Genomic DNA, 18507 nt, shown 5'->3' with positions numbered 1-18507 from the left:
CTGCAAAGCCAAACCATGAACTTAGATATGATGTTTAACCCCCCACAAAATTTGTTTTGTGATTTTACAAACTCTGCTGAATTATTTCAAAAGTATGCCTTGATATCTGTCAGATTATCAACCTTACAAGCGCAGTTGTGAGATTTTGAGAACTGTTTGTCTTGATTGGACTCCAAGTAACATAAATTATGATTTCAACCACAAGCAGTTGATTTGCCAAAATTAAAGTAAATAGTAAACAGTCATCCTATATGTTTGACTTTTGAGATAAGCAAGTGTAGTGTTGTCTGGCCCTCTTTGATACCCCTGGGGTATTTAACCCCCAGACTCCCGCTCTCTTGCGCTTTGTTGTTTTTCTCTCTTCCTGTCCTGGCTGGCTAATCTTGCCAGTCATAGGCTGGCATCCAACTACCCCTCCCGTCTCCCCTTTCTATGTTCATTTGTTTCTATGTCACAGAGACTCCGGTTCCAAGCCTGTCCTTGGGCAACCACTAGCCAGTTAGAGCAGCAACGACTAAAGTACCTCGTATGCTTCCAGCCAAGGGTGATCGCTCTGAAATTACTTGCAAGTCCCTGAAAACGCAGGATAGGACACTGTCACCTTCTCCTATGAGGCGTGATGGACAACAATTTTTCTTCTTCCTCCTCTTGATTTTGTTTCATTTTTCTGCATCCTTTTTCTCATTTGACCAAACCTCTCCGTGCTTCCGAAGACGACTGAGACAGACCCCCATCACTCACCATCTGATCTACGTTCTTGAGTAACTCACCAGTGTTTACCACACTGTACAATATTATTCCCTAATAACTTCAGGGAAATTACAAGCTTCAGACAAACACGCAATTGTCCTCTCTCCCGTCCACACTAGACACACACATTAAACACTTACGCTTTCACTTTAGTCTAACACACAATGTTCTAATTCCCTTTTCGTAAGTCCATTTTCTTTCTTTCACCATTATTAGTGTTATGTTCTTTCTTTGGTTTGTCTGGTTCCCTTCATCGCCCTTGTGGATGTCAGTAAATATTCTATAAAATTCCACTCGTTTTGTGTGTCATCGAGAACTCGTGTTTAATAAAGCAACCTTCAATTATGATTAAAAAGGTTTTCTCACTTTCCCTAAATTTTATACAATTTTACAAGACAAATTACCTTATTTTCTGAACTTTAAGGCGCACCTAAAAGCCTTTAATTTTGTCAAAAGCCGACATTGCGCCTTATAATCCAGTGCGCCTTATAAATGGATCAATATTGAGGCTTTAGTGCAGCTCCGTCTAATGGATGCATAACGTAACCTCAGCCTCTCCTGTAGTACCTATTATATGCTCCTTATAATGCGGTGCGTCTTATATATGAAACATGTTTTGAAATAGGCTATTTATTGAAGGTGCCCCTTATAATGCGGTGCACTTTATAGTTTGTAGAATACGGTGGTTTTTTTTCACGTTCAATCTGATCACCGCAAAATGAATGTAGGCGCTCCCCTTCCTTTGTATCTTTTTCCAAATTAATTGAATTTTCATCCAAACCAAATACGCAATACATGCAAGGAGTGAACACACGTGCGTGTGTATATTTTTTCTTTTTATTTACCACTAGTACCCTTGAAAATCCAACAAAAGTAGGTTTTCTAGTGCAGTAATTACTCTCGAAGCATGTCGGTTATTGTTCTGGTCTTCTTTTTCAATGGCAGGGATAAGGAAGCTTTAGCCCATCAGGGTCTAGTTTAGCTTTTATGAAGTCCTCCAATGGCACTACCTCTGTTTGGGAAAAAAAATATCACAAAGAAAAATGTATCTGAGAATTTGTAGGTTCATCAGCTCTTTATGACTCTGCTGAGGTTTTACTTGCATTATGCTTCAATTTAAACCTAATTTTGTCACAATTTAAAAATTTATCCAAAAATTCAATGTCAAAGTAGCTTCCCCCCACTTTCTGTAGCCTACAGCTGCTGTCATCCTTGAGTTCATGACCATGATGGCCACCTGTCACACCGCAGTCCCCGAGCGCAACAACGGAAAAATCACCTACCAGGCAGCGTCCCCAGGTACGTCATACCTTTCCCGTGTCATATTTAATAATAGCTGTAGGTATAATTGGAATTTACGACTGCATTGGAGCCCCTAAAGTCAGACTATTGAATTCTTAAAAAAGTACTGCTAGACTTAATCAAATCCAGCATAACCTATAAAATGCTTTTAGGATCGTGTAAATACTTCCGTGTTCCCTTTTGATTACACATCTGTTAGGCATGTTCAAAGGGTATACAAGTTTAGTTTTATTTAACAGTTGTTAACTTCTATTTGGACATGTATGACTTACAGATTCAAAAAGCTTCTTTAAAAAGCAAAACAATGAAAAAGACCTGTACGATTAATAAAGATTTTATGATCGCTAATCTGAGACTTGAACAAGTTACCTCACTTTACTTTAAGAAAAATGTACTTCAAATTGACATTATAAATGAAAAACATGATTTCAGATCTGCATTTTTATGAAAATTGCACACTTAATTTGCATGTTTATAGATATAAATATCTACTTGCATGCAAGTGTTTTCCTACCACTGTCAATAGAAATATATAAATGGAAAAGAAAAAAAAGTTTTATTATTCATAAAACAGCAGAAACAAATGGTGTCGAGAAAAGAAAACAAATCTCCTTGTTTTGCCTTTGCTTGTTAGAGCATTGCACTGCAACATGCTTGGTGCCCTTAGCAGCAATATTTAAATGTACAAATAAATAAATAGGCAGTGTTAATGGACTTGCAAAATGTCAGAATACCTTCTGGCATTCTTTGTTGTACCAAACGTAAACATTGACTGGACGCTCATTCCAAAAATAAGACAAGATAATAAGATATGATGAAATTTGCATTAACTTGTTTGTAGTAAATCTTAAGTCAATATATTCTTTCAAACGTTATTAATAATTTTACATCACTTAATGTAGATAGAAATATGTTGCATAATGGACAATTGACAAAGAGCAAGGAATATTGTCTTTCAGCAACAAGAAAACATGATGGTGTTACTTCATGTGACATTCTGTGCTTATTTTGCGCCTGATCGTGTACATCAGTGGCGCTTGTATGGAAGAGCTTTGGGGTTTGAAACAAAGTGGGGGTTGGGTTAAGTGAACTGTAAAAAAAAAAAAAAAAAAAAAAAAAAAAAAGCTTTTTTGCCCCTCACCCTGCAGCATCCTTTTGCATGCTTAGCCACAAGATACCTTGTTCACAAATACTGCCCTCTTTATAAAAACATCTCTGCCTGTGGCTTCTTGTATGAAAAAGTATTTTCTTTGTCATTGTTTCCAAGATGAAGGTGCTCTGGTGAGAGCTGCACGGAATCTGGGTTTTGTGTTCTCTGGTAGAACACCAAACAGTGTCATTGTGGAAATGGTATGTTTTAATCTCCTAATCTTCACAATACACAAGGGACACACACGATTGCTTTTTAGCTTGTGCAATTAAATCAGTGTAATGTTTAAACCAATTGCAATGCATGCCGTAGATAGGAAACGTAAGAGTCCAGCATTTTCTGGATTGAAATATATGTTAATTGTAAATACAATGGTGCCTTGAGATATGAGTGACTTTTCTCAATACAAACTGTCATTTGGCTGATTTCTTTGTTTTGACATACAATACATTGTTTGTATGTTTGTATGGTTGCAATGAAGTCATCCCAACTCACTAATAACAAGCAGCATCTTGGCAGAGAGTAAAAAATTCTTCCAAAAAGAGGCATGAAGGTATTTGTTGCCAGTCCTAATGAAGCTCAAAGTGCCAATCAACAACTTGAAGCCTATTTTTAAGCACTCCCGCAATCTTTGTGAGGATAAGAAACAGAATGATTTATTTTTTTTTTTTTTTTTTTTTTTAGATTACAATAGGGAAATAATTGACTTTCTTGATCAGCGAATGGGGAAATGTCATGAATTGCTCAACCCCAACAAAAACTTATTTTGTCACTTTGTTTTATGTCACTTATCATCATTTATCCCCCACCCCGCCTAAAGAAATTCTAAAAGCGTAGGTATCTTTTATGAGTAATAATGTAACACGTGCCTACAGTCTGAGCAGAGGTACAGTGTGTAGGTCAACCGTCCCGTTGTTCCTTTAATTGGCTAACCTGATTGCATTCAGAGGCAGAGAGAGGTGAGAACCATTTCTTATGAACATTGTGTCTCTGAGATGTCGGCCTATTTTCTCTAGCTTCATCCGATCTCTTAACTCCCCACATTGGCTAAATCTTTTGCCCTTCTGCCTCAATTGCGTCAATTGTTGTTTTTGCTATGGTTTTAGATGGGAAGCGAGGAGAAGTATGAGCTGCTTCACGTCCTGGAGTTTACAAGGTACAGTAGGATGACAAAAAGGTTTAATTTGTGTTCACGCACAAGATGAGCATAATTAAATATTTTGGATATCTCTAATAAATGTTCTCCATAATCTCCAAATTCCATTCTATCTTTTTTTTCAAATGTTCTCAAAGTCAATTTTTTTCCTTTTTTTTAATTTTTATTTTTTACTTTTCTAAGGGAATATATAACTTGTTCAGAAGTATTTCCATTATTATTTTTCCACTATATCACAGCATTTGCTTTTATAATAAAGTGAATCTGTTTATATGTGATTTTGGTCATATTTCCCAGCCCTACGTTGAACCCTGTTGGTTAAGATAAACTGAGGTCAAAATAATAAACAAATGTACCTATCCAGCAGCATGGTGGTCAGCTGATTAGCACATCTGCCTCGTGTCAGGGTTGGATTTTTGTGATGTTGGAAGGCAAGACAAAACATGTAGGACCCAAATGCGGGAAAGCAGGGAGGCCAGGCAGGAGCGCAGGGGTTACAAAAACAGATATACAAAAACAGGCAACCAATGCATCTGGAAAAACGTAACTTAAACTCCCAAAATCAATAATCAAAGTAGCAAAGAAAAACTTCAGTTCACCCCAGTCAGGAAACAAGATGCTGTCCAGGCCACCAGACGTGCAGCACTTGCCTGGGCCATTCATGCGGTCGGCTAGGATGCCAAGATTAAGGTTTTTAATGGGCTGTAATGTGGCATTATGTCGAATGCAACGGAAATACAGGGGCTAGGCAAAAGGGTCGGGTGCGGGCTGGTGTACAAGCACTGCAGGGGCGGATGGTGACCAATAGACGAGCACCGCCAGAGCAAGGATCGGTGGCAACTGTTGGAGGAGATGCTGTCATAGTGGGGTCGGGCGGTAGCTGCATAGTTTGCGTTGCTGGCGCCCGTTGCATCTGCCGTTGAGCCAGAAGGGAATCTGCTGCAGTTCTCAAGGATGGGGAATGGGAGCCTATTGCAGTTGCTGATGAGCAGGAATGGAAGGCTGCTTCAGCTGCAAGGGAGCAGGAACGGAGCCTGATGTAGCTGCTGTGGAGCGGGAACAGGAGCCTGCCGTAGCTTCTGATACTGGAAACAGTGTGGATAGGAACTCGTGAAGGTGAACATGAGAACATAGGTGGTGCGAGACGAGGTGATGTAGCATAGATCGAGGTGACTTGGAGGCAGGTTTTGATGGAGGTGACTTGGTTGGATGTGTGGAACGAGGTGTGGAAACGGTTAAATTATATGACTGAGAAGTGAAATATTGTGACAACAAACCTAGGGTGCCTCTGGTGGTCACCAAACAAAGGTCCCGTATACTGTAAATCCCCAAACAGCTGCCGAAGTAAAAGTCAATGGGAAATGACTCTGGTTTGGATTCTCAGGGTTCAGAAAAGGGAAGACGTGGACAAAATACATGACCAAGACAGGAAAAACTAAATTCCCCGTAGGTGTGAATATGAGTGTGAATGTTTGTTTGTTGCGACTATACTATAATTGACTTTTTTCCTTAATTTACTTTTTATCATCTCAATTATCAGGTGTACACTTGGATCCATTTTTGTAGACAGCGTATATCCAACTGCAAGACTCACTGCTTGTTGGTCAATTTGAGAAAACCCGTGTGCGCCAAGCTGGGCATTCCAGTGCAGGGAGGGCGTGTCTTTTGAGATGTCTCAATTTAGTTGCAGAAAGTCCTTATAGATTTAAGACTGCTGAGAGCACATCTAAAAGGTGATGAGATTTTGGTGCATTTGATCGAGGCACAAGCAGACATCCTGAGAACAATGGATGTAATTAAGTCCCGAATGCTTATGATCAGCTCATTCTGTGTAATTGCTCCCATTGTCTGTTTCCACACTCAGTCATTCATCACTGCAATTATGCGTCGTCCTCTTCTACAAAGAGATGTCTTGATCAAGATTGACATTGCACAAAAGTTACAGGGAAGAAGAGATTTGATCTTACACCTTGATTGCTCCTGACTGAAATCAGATGTTAACATCCACAGTGACGAAGCCCTCACACTCTCTGGTTTACGAAATTACCAACACAGGCCAGATAGATGTCTTTCACGGATGTAGGGCCTTTCATGCTTTTGTTTTTAAGCAATCTGAAAGGATTTCCTACAGTGAGTTAACTATACCATTACTCATCCCCATGTTGTCTGTTAGCTGGCACACGCTGTGCTCAAACTGGGCGATAATTTGTCGCCTCAAAATGAGAAAATGACTCACTCAGTCTCTCTCTCTCTTTCTCTCTCTCGCTTTCTCACTCTCTCTTTCTCTGTCTCTCTCTCACTCTCTCACACACTCTCAGTGTGAGGAAGAGGATGTCCGTCATCATGCGCACACCATCCGGAAAGATCCGCCTCTACTGCAAAGGAGCTGTAAGTCTGTGACCATGGCAACACACAACATCCACCCTATCAGCACCTTATCAACAGGCTTGGAAAAACATTTCCATGGTGTCACTTGTCAAGGAATCTTGTAGAAAACACTATCAAACCACATTTCAAGCTATTAGGTTCTACAGCAGAGTATTTTAAAAAAAAAAATCAAAGTATACATAACACATCATGTTAAATATTTTTGTTAATTTTTAATGAGTGCATTGGTTTTTTTCTTCAGGACACGGTGATCTATGATAGACTTGCAGACAGCTCTCGCTACAAAGAGATCACTTTGAAACATTTGGAACAGTTTGCCACTGAGGGTGAGTGTCGCCCACCCCTGGTTGTGTGAAATTGAAAAAAAAACAGCGTCTTGATCCCACCGTCAGGCTAGAACAGTTTTATACTAAGATTTTTTCCATAATTGCTTTTCTGCAATTTCCCAGTCACTACTTAAAAAAATTAAGATTACTTTTAAAAGTGCTTTTTCTGTGCCTAGACTGTCCCCTGGTGGCACAGAAGTTGTACAACGCCATTGAGAGTAGACTAAATATACTGGAGCATCCAGGACACCTTGTTAAGGTCTTTACAATTGTGGAACCAGCCTTTGAATATATGTAATTATAAAATATCTACCTAGAATGTGTGCATATATTCCCTGCAGTGTGTTCTGCCTCTTGCCCAATGAGGATAAAATGGTAAGGAATATAAACAAATTGTTTTTGTTTCAATTTTTAAAAAGAATTCCATTTGGTGTTATTTCATCTATATGTTTGTACAGAATCCATCTGAGTATGTTAATTTTAAAGCAAGGATTTGCACCGTTTACAAAACATGCAATCACATTACACAATATTAGGTACATTTCCACAATGTAATGAGAGATGCAGACCAAGAGCTCAAGCAAAAATTCTGCCTTTCCAACAATAATCATGCTCAGCTTGTTTTTCTTCTATGAGAGGAGTTAATGGAAAATATGCTCATTATAGTATTATTTGCAATAATCATGTTTTCAGATGCACCTTGGTCCTGCTAAGTCATAGATGAATAAAATGAAAAACAGCTCGTGTAGATTGAGGAAGTGTACCAAATGAAGTGTCCATAGATTAAAAAAAAAGAGATTTTATTCCTTAAAAACATTTGTCATTAACCTATAAAATATGCTCTATATTAATTCAATCAAATAATAATAATTAATTAAATGTACTTTGAAGAAAATAAGTATTTAAACACCCTGCTATATTGCAAGTTCTCCCACTTAGAAATCATGGAGCGGTCTGAAATTTTCATCGTAGGTGCATGTCCACTGTGAGAGAGGTAATCTATAAAAAAAAATCCAGAAATCGCAATGTATGATTTTTTTTTAATTATTTGTTTGTGTGATACAGCTGCACATAAGTATTTGAACACCTGTCTTATCAGCTAAAATTTTGACCCTCAAAGACCTGTTAGTCCACCTTTAAAAGTCCACCTCCACTCCATGTATTATCCTGAATCAGATGCACCTGTGTGAGGTTGTTAGCTGCATAAAGACACCTGTCCACCCCATACAGCCCCATTCAAGATATCACCTCGTGGGGTCTCAATGATCTTTAGAAAGGCGAGGAATTAGCCTAGGACTACACGACAGGACTTGGTCAATGACCTGAAAAGAGGTGGGACCACCGTTTCCAAGGTGACTGTTGATAATACACTAAAACATCATGGTTTGAAATCATGCATGGTATGGAAGGTTCCCCTGCTTAAACCAGTATATGTCAAAGCCGGTCTTAAGTTTTCCAATGACCATTTGGATGATACAGAGGAGTCATGGGAGAAAGTTTTGTGGTCAGATGAGACCAAAATTGAACTTTTTGGTCATAATTCCACTAACCATGTTTGGAGGAAGACTGATGATGTGTTCTATCCCAACAACACCATCCCTACTGTGAAGCATGGGGGTGGTAGCATCATGCTTTGAGGTTATTTTTCTGCACATGGGACAGGACGACTTCACTGTATCATGGAGAGGATGACCACAGACATGTATTGTGAGATTTTGGGGAACAACCACTTTCCCTCAGTAAGAGCAGTCAAGATGAGTCGTGGCTGGGTCTTTCAACATGACAATAACCTGAAGCACACAGCCAGGAAAACCAAGGAGTGGCTCTGTATCAAGGTTCTGGCGTGGCCTAGTCAGTCTCCAGACCTAAACCCAATAGAACATCTTTGGAGGAAGCTGAAACTCCGTGTTTCTCAGCGACAGCCCAAAAACCTGCCTGATGTAGAGAAGATCCGTGTGGAGGAGTGGGCCAAAATCCCTCCTGCAGTGTTTGCAAACCTGGTGAACAATTACATGGAAATGTTTGACCAATGTAATTGCAACATTAACATTGATTTTCTCAGGTGTTCAAATACTTATTTGCAGCTGTATCACACAAATAAATCGTTAAAAAATCATACATTGTGATTTCTGGATTTTTCTTTTTAGTATATCTCTCTCACAGTGGACATGCACCTACGATGAAAATTTCAGACCCCTCCATGATTTCTAAGTGGGAGAAGTTGCAATCTCGCAGGGTGATCAAATACCTATTTTCTTCACTGTATGTTAGCCTATAAAAATACAAAGTAATATTATAATTATTATTATGATAGGAAGAAGAAGAGAACAAGTAGAAGAATTATAATACACATAGAAAAGGTAAATGACATTTGCACACCACAGTATAGTCATACTTTTTTACGACAAATGGGGTTTCTGTTGCTCTTTTGGTAGCCGTCCAGTGACCGAAGGGTCGATGGTGCCAGCTCTCCCCATTGTATATGTGTCCTTGGGCAAGACACTGAATCTCAGATTGCTTCAAGTCTGTCTCGCAGCGCCTTGCATTACAGAAGCCACAAATTGGTGTATGAATGTCTATCTAAATGGGTGAATCTGTGACCATCAGTAAAGTGGAAACATGATGGTGTAGTAAAAGCACTTTATACAGTAAGTCCCTTCCATTTATCACATTGCTGTTGTCATCACTCAGGGTTGCGCACGTTGTGCTTCGCGGTGGCAGACATCAGCGAGTCATCCTATCAGCAGTGGCTGGAGGTACACCACCGAGCCTGCACTTCACTGCAGAACCGAGCCCTTAAGATGGAGGAGAGCTACGAACTTATCGAGAGGGTAAAGTGAAATGAAACAAACAACAGTTATTACGTTATAGGCTTCTCTAGTGGAAGCTTGTGGCATTAATGTAATCATGGCCTATAAAATGATCAATTTTTTCATTTAAAATGTAATGCAGTACTCCATATTGGTATATCAAATCATATTGAATTTAGTTATTACATTTTGCAAAAAATGCTTTTTTTTCTCACCAGGACAATAATGTAATATGTTGTCACGTTATTGGCCACATGTTATTACTTCATAGGTTCAGGAGTTTTATTATGTAATCAGCCCATTACTTATTGGCATATTACAATTTAAAATAAACACATTTATGATGGTATTGGCTGTCATTACGATAGACTTCTATCAATGCCCATTTTAATTTGGATTTTATATAAAACAAATTATCTAAAAAAATTATATGTATATATAGAAAACTAAATTTAAGTCATATTGCTCACCCTTCCGGGGCCCCAAATCCTCAGCCATATTTAAGAGCAGCTGATAAAAAAAATACTTGTTGGAAATTGACAACACTCCAGGGTGGGAGAAGTGAGTGTCAGGTATTGTCACATGTCTTGGCATTGCAGCATCCACTTCCACAGTTGTCATCCTTCCCCATGTTATGGCTCTGATACTCTCTGAGAAAATGGGAGATTACAATGTGGCTCTTACCCTCATTTTGGGGCAGTGGGGTTTATGTAGAAAAACTCCAGGAAAATTAGTTACAGAATTCATAATACTGCACAGGCACACTTAAAACAGCTCACAAGCATATATTTCAAAGTATTCTGTTTCCACATCAGACTCGACTACACTGTAAAATTATAATCAAAGTCATATAATGGAGCAAATTCTAAGTGTATATTTGTGTGAGATTAGAAGCAGGTAATTAATTGCAAGGTAATTACATGCAAGGTGGGTCCAGTAGGAAGAACCAGGCAAACACGGCAGACTGCAGTCGTTAATCACCCTCTTGGCACCTTTTACCACTGCACGGGCATTTACACACACACACACACACACACACACACACACACACACACACACACACACACACACACACACACACACACACACACACACACACACACACACACAGATGAGAGCAATCTATTAAAAATGAAACGGCAACATTTCCAACGGGGAATATATAAAAGTGGGAAAGTATTTAAGGACTCTATGACTCCTTTAGGTGGGAAACCAAGTCCGAATAAAGCCACATGGGGGAGTAGTGGAATCGCAATCCAGCACTCCTGGCGCTCATATCTACCCTCTAACACTTATTTAATTCATCTTCTGAAAGAACATGAATTATGACCTGCAATAATAGATCAAATTCATAGTATGTGTATTATGTTATCATTTAAGATTCTGTCTCAGTAAACTAAGCTTTATAAATTTGGGCTATATTTTTAATCCCTTCTTGCTGTTTGTGTATACAAACACATTTTAAGAATAAGTATTTTCTTTTTTGTCTTCATAATTTGGACTTCACTTATATACATCATTCCTGCACAAAGCACCCTGGTGCGCAATGAGGGAAATTGTACAAAGCATAAACTTTCATATCATGACATTTGGGGGGAGTATACTCTGATCATATCACAGCCCTGAAAGAAAGTATCAGGTTTGTAATATGAATCATTTAGATCAACAAAAAACAATGCCCTCAAATGAAAACATAATCAATGTTTTAATAGTCAGTTTTTATTTAAACTGTCACAAATACATAAATAATAACAATGTTTATTATTGTGGTTGTTGTTTTTAAGAGCCAACATCTTTTTTTATTGGATCTCACTAAATTTTGCATATTGCTGTATCAACCTTGTATTTCCAACACTGACACTTTTCCATCCATCAATCCATCCTTCCATCCATCCATCCATTTCCTGAGCTGGTTAACCTCGCGAGGGTTGCGGAACTGCGGAAGCCAATCCCAGCTGTCAAAGCGCAGGAGGCAGGGTACACTCTGAACTGGTTGCTAGCCAATCGCAGGGCTCATCGAGACAGATAACAGTCGCCTTCACAATCACACCGAGGGGCAATTTCCAATTAATACATGTTTTTTGGGGAGGATGTGGGTGGAAATCGGAGTGTCCGGAGAAAACTCCCGCAGGCACGGGAAGAACATGCAAACTCCACACAAGCGGGGCCGGGATTTGAACCTCTGTCTTCAGAACTGTGAGGCCAACGGTCCACAGCTTCGTCATCGTGGCGCCGAAACCCCACCATCTCATCGGCAAATACAGCAAATCATTTTTAATTTTAATTAATTTTATTTGTTTGCAAATTATTTGAAAAGGTAAACATACCCACTTGTGCTCTTACCAAATAGTATCCATTTGTGAAAAAATATTAAACTGACCAATTTTGGACATCGGTGGTTTTAGCCCAACACCACCAATATGTACCTAATATTGTGGCGGAAGAGTTGTAGAGACACTCCAGATTGACTAATACTGACACAGAATTTCATGCTGCATGTTTATTCATGCTGCACAAGAGCAGTGTTTGGCCCGACTGACTGACTAGCCTTTTTAGTACCAGCCTCACCCGAGGGCTGTAATCTTGATCCAAGTGATGTCTTTTTCTCCTCGTAAGTCTCAAAGAAAATCCAACATCAAAGGGACAAAAGAGCCAAAAGCCATTCAAAGTACTCATCAGATCTAGTCGTGTTCCTCCAATTGTCAAGTGTGTCCCTCCATCTCTTGTCAAGTAAATTCTCATGAGGCTTCAAGAACCTGTTTTTTCATCTATTTTTTTAAATCTCGTGATCGTCATGCACACATGTATGGACAAACTGGTCCCAAACTCGCCATGTATGTTCTGGATCATAAAAAAGAGCAGCTGCATTACTATTATACATTGCTGTTATTTGAGGCAAAGTGTTTATTTGCCAACACTTTTCTGTAAGGGTTGAGTAATACAAGCTGCTCTGTTGATTGGCTGACAAAAAAGTTAATTGTTTCAGCTGAAATTGATTTTTTTTTTCAGGACTTTCACGTAAAATATAAAAACTTTTCAAAATCACAGTGATATTAAGACTTTTTTTTCCCCATAAATAATGTGATACTTGTAAAATTAAATTTTCTTTACCACAAGATTACATTTTTATTGTAAAATTATATATTTTTGAAATATTAGTTTTCCTGAATAATGCAGCTCTGGTTAAAAAAATTCACTGAATATTACAAATATTTTTTTTAATAACAATACAACTTTCTCGTAAAATTACAATTTACTCTCAAAAATGTTTTCCTCTGAAATCATAACATTTTCTTGAAATGTTACAATAATAACAGCTGAGTGACAAAGTTTTACATCACAATTTCTTGGTGTTGTGCAATTCTAATTTTACTGTAATTCTCATTCTTAAACGCTTTCTTTGTGTTTGCAGATGCTTGCTTCCATATGTATTTTTATGGTCCCTCTTTTTCTGTGGTAGAACCTGCAGTTGTTGGGGGCCACCGCTATCGAAGACAAGCTGCAGGATAAGGTGCCTGAGACCATAGAGACACTGACGAAAGCCGACATCAAGATCTGGATCCTTACGGGAGACAAACAGGAAACGGCCATCAACATTGGTAAGGAGGATCTAAAGACCATTTGGAGAGGAACACAAATTTGTGCCACCCACTTGAAGATGAGAAGTTATCAGTTGAGTATTTTTCCTTTTTTGGAGACACAACTTTAAGCAAAAAACTCAGTTGTGGTAAATTTAGTTTTATTTACACTATGTCCTAAAATAGTGGCCGTTCCTCTAAAACAGGAATTCTTCATCAAATCAAGTTAAGATGCTGTCCTTCCTTTTCCCGTTGAAAGATGCTATTGTTCACACATGGACATTAAAAAGTTATGCGCTGCGTCTATTTGAACTGTGTTGTAAACCAAAACACCAACATAAAGCACCTTAACTGTCTTTAAGATTAATTATACTTGTTTTCTGGACAGTTAGATGATTATATGGTAAAGAGACACTGTCTTTCACATTAACATTCGAGAAGACTGATGTGACCACTCCTCAGTTTTGTGTCGATTCATGTTTGGGTTCCAGGTCAATATGGACATTTGAGGTTCTGAACAGCCTCAATTCTTGTCATTTCTTTATATTTCTCCATAACAGCCCTTTTAACGTTGCATAAATTCAGTATTGTTAACCAGCCTGCCAAATTTGAATCAATTGAAAAAAAATGCCAAGTATATGAAATAAGGATCCACATTTGTGAAAAAAGAGACCACCGACCAATTGTCTGATTCTGTAGGGGTTTCTGATAAATACATTGAACACATTACCACTGAACTTCAGTTGTCCCTCAAATACGTTTGTACAGTGTGCGCGCAAATGCCTGTAGTGTGAGCCATACGCCAAGCAAAGTTTGGTGCTGTGTTTCATAAGCAATTACAGAGTCGTGTGGGTCCACAGAAATTGGCAAAATATACAACATTCCAGGGAAGATGCATTTTTCTGGTTGTCGGCATAGCTTGCTATCTATGCATCATGTATTGGTAGAAAGATATTACTCAGTAATTCACAAGTGCACCCCTTAGTCACTGGTAAAAAGATGGCGCTCAGTACTTATACTGTACTATAATGAGGAGAGCTAACTAATGCCAGAAAGCCCATGTGCATACTTGGGTTGTTTTTGGCCATGCCCAAAAAAAAACAACTGACAACTGAAATTCTGAAAAACAGTTAAATGCTCTAAACTCTCTCAAAAAATCGATCCTAAATTGCTCTGTCTTGGCACATTATCATCACTTCACACAGAGTATTTAATGTATTTCAAAACAAATCAGTGAAATTGCTTTATAGGGTGTTTTAGGCACGTTACTAGCTGTCAACTGGCTCAGACTGAGACTAATCCAGTAAAACTTCAAGCACATGCAAAAAGACTCAACAGGAAAAACAATGGTTGCAAAGTCATTGAAAAAGTTTCTTTATTGTTACATAAAATAAGTACAGTAAGTAACAAATTGGTTGTATGTCTACAAACAGACATAAGTTCATCCAGTGAGGTCTATGGGTCATGAAAAATAAGAGCACCAAGCAACAAGCTATGGTGCTCATTTGCTAACGAGACCAAAGTTATGTGTACCCCTGTTTATACACTTGTAACATGGTTAAATGTTAAATAGTGAAATGCCGTAAATCTCAATGCTTGGTCCCCTGTACTGCATAATCGTAGCCACAATTGGTCTTAACCCCTGGTCAGTTGGAGAACCTACAAGGCATGTTCTCTGTCCCATACATCTAGAACAAGCATCTGTTGCAGAACACAGGATGATATATGAGCCCCACTCACCGACGTGATGTAAATAACATGCATATGTACACAAGCGGGCACTTTTTTCATGTCTCTTTCCCCTTGGGGCATTCTGGCCTCACAGAATATATAAGAAGTGCAAATGAGTGAGTCTTGCAGAACATTTAGTACCTCACTCCTGCTCCCCCTGCGGTGCTGCAATTCTACCTCCTCCATGTGGTAGCTGACATGTGAACAAAGATGGCAGGAAAATCGATATCAAAAGTGCATCTCTTGGAGTCTACCTACCACTGTGGGCCTTTTGAATCAGCCCTTTGTCCCAGCGTGCCCAGATGTGAGCACATGATCACTGGGCCCACTATTACAGGTCAGCCTTTTTAGACTGGTGTTGCACTGCAAATCCCTTCTCAATATTGACTTTAATATTACAATTTTTCCAAACTGAAACAGGATCTCTCCTACTTGAGTTCATGGCACATGAGCGACTTTAGATTTTTTTTTTTTTTTTTTGGGGTTGGGGGAGTGAACCACCCAAACGCTACACTTGTCACAACCTAGCATAAATCAGCCACGTGCCAGCTGTGTTGACTCAACTTAACGGAAAAGGAACACGGCAAGTCAGTTTTATCTATCCGACTTATGTCAAACCATTAGTCATAAAGACCACCATTATCTGCGGGCATCGCAATTCTGGCACTATTAGGATGAGATGTACAGTAGTTACTCTCTTAGTGGCTGGCTCGCAAGTCTGTTTGCTCTGGGATATGCGTCCCAGGGATGTTTGCTTCACTGTTGGTCCAAAGTACGTCACGATCTGGACAGGTCAGAGCCAGGACGCAGTGGAATCAGAGTGCTTGCTCCACAGCGTCAGGAAAAAGTCAGCTGCAAGTACCACTGAAGAGACTTTCCCGAAAACATTCATGAAAATGATCTTAAATAATGATCAGAATAACATAACTAGCAAATAATAAATAAAAGAATCACTGAAGAAATAATTGACAGAAAACATGCACACGGATGTAAATAATGTTTAAAGTCCATGTTTTGTGTAAATTTTTTCTTCATTCCTGTAGTAGTACTGCAGTGCTATTATTGTAGTTTGTCTGCTCTGGTGTGATAATTTTAGTTTCGATGTGACATATGGGTGTGAACAACATCTTGAGTAATGACCTGGCTTACACTGTTTATGTGTGAGACAATGTAAGAGTCTTCTGCTTACAGATGTAAAATGCAACTGTTCCTCACTGCCTCCTCACCATCATATAGAAGCTTTTTTACATCCTAAAACACATGGTAGCATGCATGCGAACAACATAACCAGTGTGTTCAAGTGGACTTCATTGGACAAGTCACAACAACATTTACAGATCTTGGACCTCAATGTGCACATAAGGTGCAGCCCATTGTAAGGTGCCCTCTCTATTTAGGAGGGAATTTAAGATCTCTACATGTACCTTATGGTGGCACGGTGAAGCATTGGGCTCACAGTTCTGAGGACTGGCATTTGAATCCCGGCCCCGCCTGCGTGTACTTTCTCCAGGCACTCCGGTTTCCTTCCATATCCCAAAAATATGCACTAATTAGAGACTCTAAATTGCCCCTAGGTGTGATTGTGAATGCGGCTGTAGTCTGTTTCTGTGTGCCCTGCGATTGGCTGGCAACCATTTCAGGGTGTACCCCGCCTCCTGCCCAATGATAGCTGGGATAGGCTTCAGCTCTCCCGTGACCCTCGTGAGGATAGAGGGCTAAGAAAATGGATGGATGCAAGTGCATCTTATGGGTGTGAAAATATGGTACATTATGGAAAAAGAAAAAACCTTTAAGAGCAAAATCACAGCCACAACCAGTGAACCGCGGCTGGGCAAGGGCACACTGTGTTCCAACAACATAGAAAAGTTCCAGCTAGTAAAAACATTTTGAGTGATTTGTAAGGGCCATTTTGTAAAAGGAAAAAAAAACCCTCCTAAGACACCAAGACTCATTTGTGTTGCATTTGTTTTCATGTAAAAGGCAAGCACTATGAGAAAAATCATCAAGAAAGTACATTAACATTCAGAAAACAAAATCCTACTCGTGTTCCTCGAAGGGCTGCCTCGTGCGTGCGGGCACCGTGTTCTCACACCTGCTCTAGGATCAATAATATACAGTATCAGGAGAATGTGGTCATGTATGCCTATACATTCCTAGGCTCATCATTCTCTCTTGAGCAGACCTTTCAAAATCTGCATAGTGATCACCACACGAGTTAGTAGTCTGCAGGTCAGATGTGAATCGCGAATTATTGCAACTACGGAGGTGGCCGTGACATGGCATGTTGTTATAGCACATTCCTAAAGTCCTGTGGGAGCGCTGTTTAGTTCCGCCTGAAAAGATGACAGGCCGAGGAATGCGACATTCTACATTAAGCCCATGTCAAATTATCTGAAGGTAAACACATTCATCTGGAGCAATGGACAAGGGTGGAGAGAGAGAACTGAGGCAGTGTTGAGATGGAGATATTTTCTTTACACTGTATACATTTTTCTAAATTTGGTCATTTGCACGTCACTTAAGAAAACAATCTACCAGTTCTGAACCTCCAGTCGTGTTTAGTTTTGAGGACAAACTTTCTTATATCCTCACTTAGGGCTTTCATGCTGTATTTTATGTATATCTTTGTCTTTGCTTCACAAAGCAAAAATACCACCCACCCATATTCGCAAAAACAAAGGCTGAGTGGTAGTCTCTCTTTAGAGCTGAGTATTTGTTACTAGATAGGAGCAACCCGTTGAAGCCCACAAATATCCTGATCTGCACCAAAGTACCAATGATTAGATTATTTTGATCAGAACTTGCAATTTTGCAACACAACATTTTGGCAATTTATATTAGTCTTATTTTAACCTCTGGTCATAACAGTAGCAAATGTATATTATGTACACAGGAAATACACACACCAGTAAATACATTGCAACTCTCACATGGCATTGGCAGCTTTGTAAGGGCAACAGCTGGGTGTGTGGAAGGAGGGCAAGTAGTGAGAAGTAGTGCATTTAGTTTATTTTCCAATTTTCAGGAACTTTAGGATGCCTTGTTAATAAGTGTTTTATTTTTCAAATTTAACATCAATGTCAGAAATGTTTTATCAATCCTTCCGTCAGTGTGATAATTGTCTTGGACTTAATGACGACCAGATATATATGACAAAATTACAATGCATATTATGAATTTTGATTTTACTGACTTTGGCTTAAAAACATTTTCCTGGACTGGACCACTTTTAATGGTCTACGGTGTTAAACTAAAGAGTTATGTTCCCCCCCTCTTCCAATGGAATGTTGAATCCTCACCACACCAGGGACCTCAA

At 39.2% G+C, this 18507-nt stretch overlaps 1 protein-coding gene across 7 annotated transcripts in view; it reads left to right on the top strand.

The window, feature by feature from the left end:
- The window catches only part of atp8a1 (ATPase phospholipid transporting 8A1), a 180600-nt gene that overhangs the window by 85306 nt on the left and 76787 nt on the right, over positions 1-18507 (top strand). For all 7 annotated transcript variants that reach the window (XM_061834636.1, XM_061834637.1, XM_061834630.1 and 4 more), the window contains 7 exons: positions 1944-2049; positions 3320-3402; positions 4309-4358; positions 6677-6746; positions 6988-7072; positions 9764-9903; positions 13343-13481. In XM_061834636.1, the coding sequence (XP_061690620.1) occupies positions 1944-2049; positions 3320-3402; positions 4309-4358; positions 6677-6746; positions 6988-7072; positions 9764-9903; positions 13343-13481 (673 nt within the window). The remainder of the gene's footprint in view (positions 1-1943; positions 2050-3319; positions 3403-4308; positions 4359-6676; positions 6747-6987; positions 7073-9763; positions 9904-13342; positions 13482-18507) is intronic.

Source organism: Syngnathoides biaculeatus, chromosome 11 (assembly GCF_019802595.1).
Source record: "Syngnathoides biaculeatus isolate LvHL_M chromosome 11, ASM1980259v1, whole genome shotgun sequence".
In the NCBI taxonomy this organism is placed as follows: domain Eukaryota; kingdom Metazoa; phylum Chordata; class Actinopteri; order Syngnathiformes; family Syngnathidae; genus Syngnathoides; species Syngnathoides biaculeatus.
This window is presented reverse-complemented; position numbering and strand designations above follow the sequence as displayed.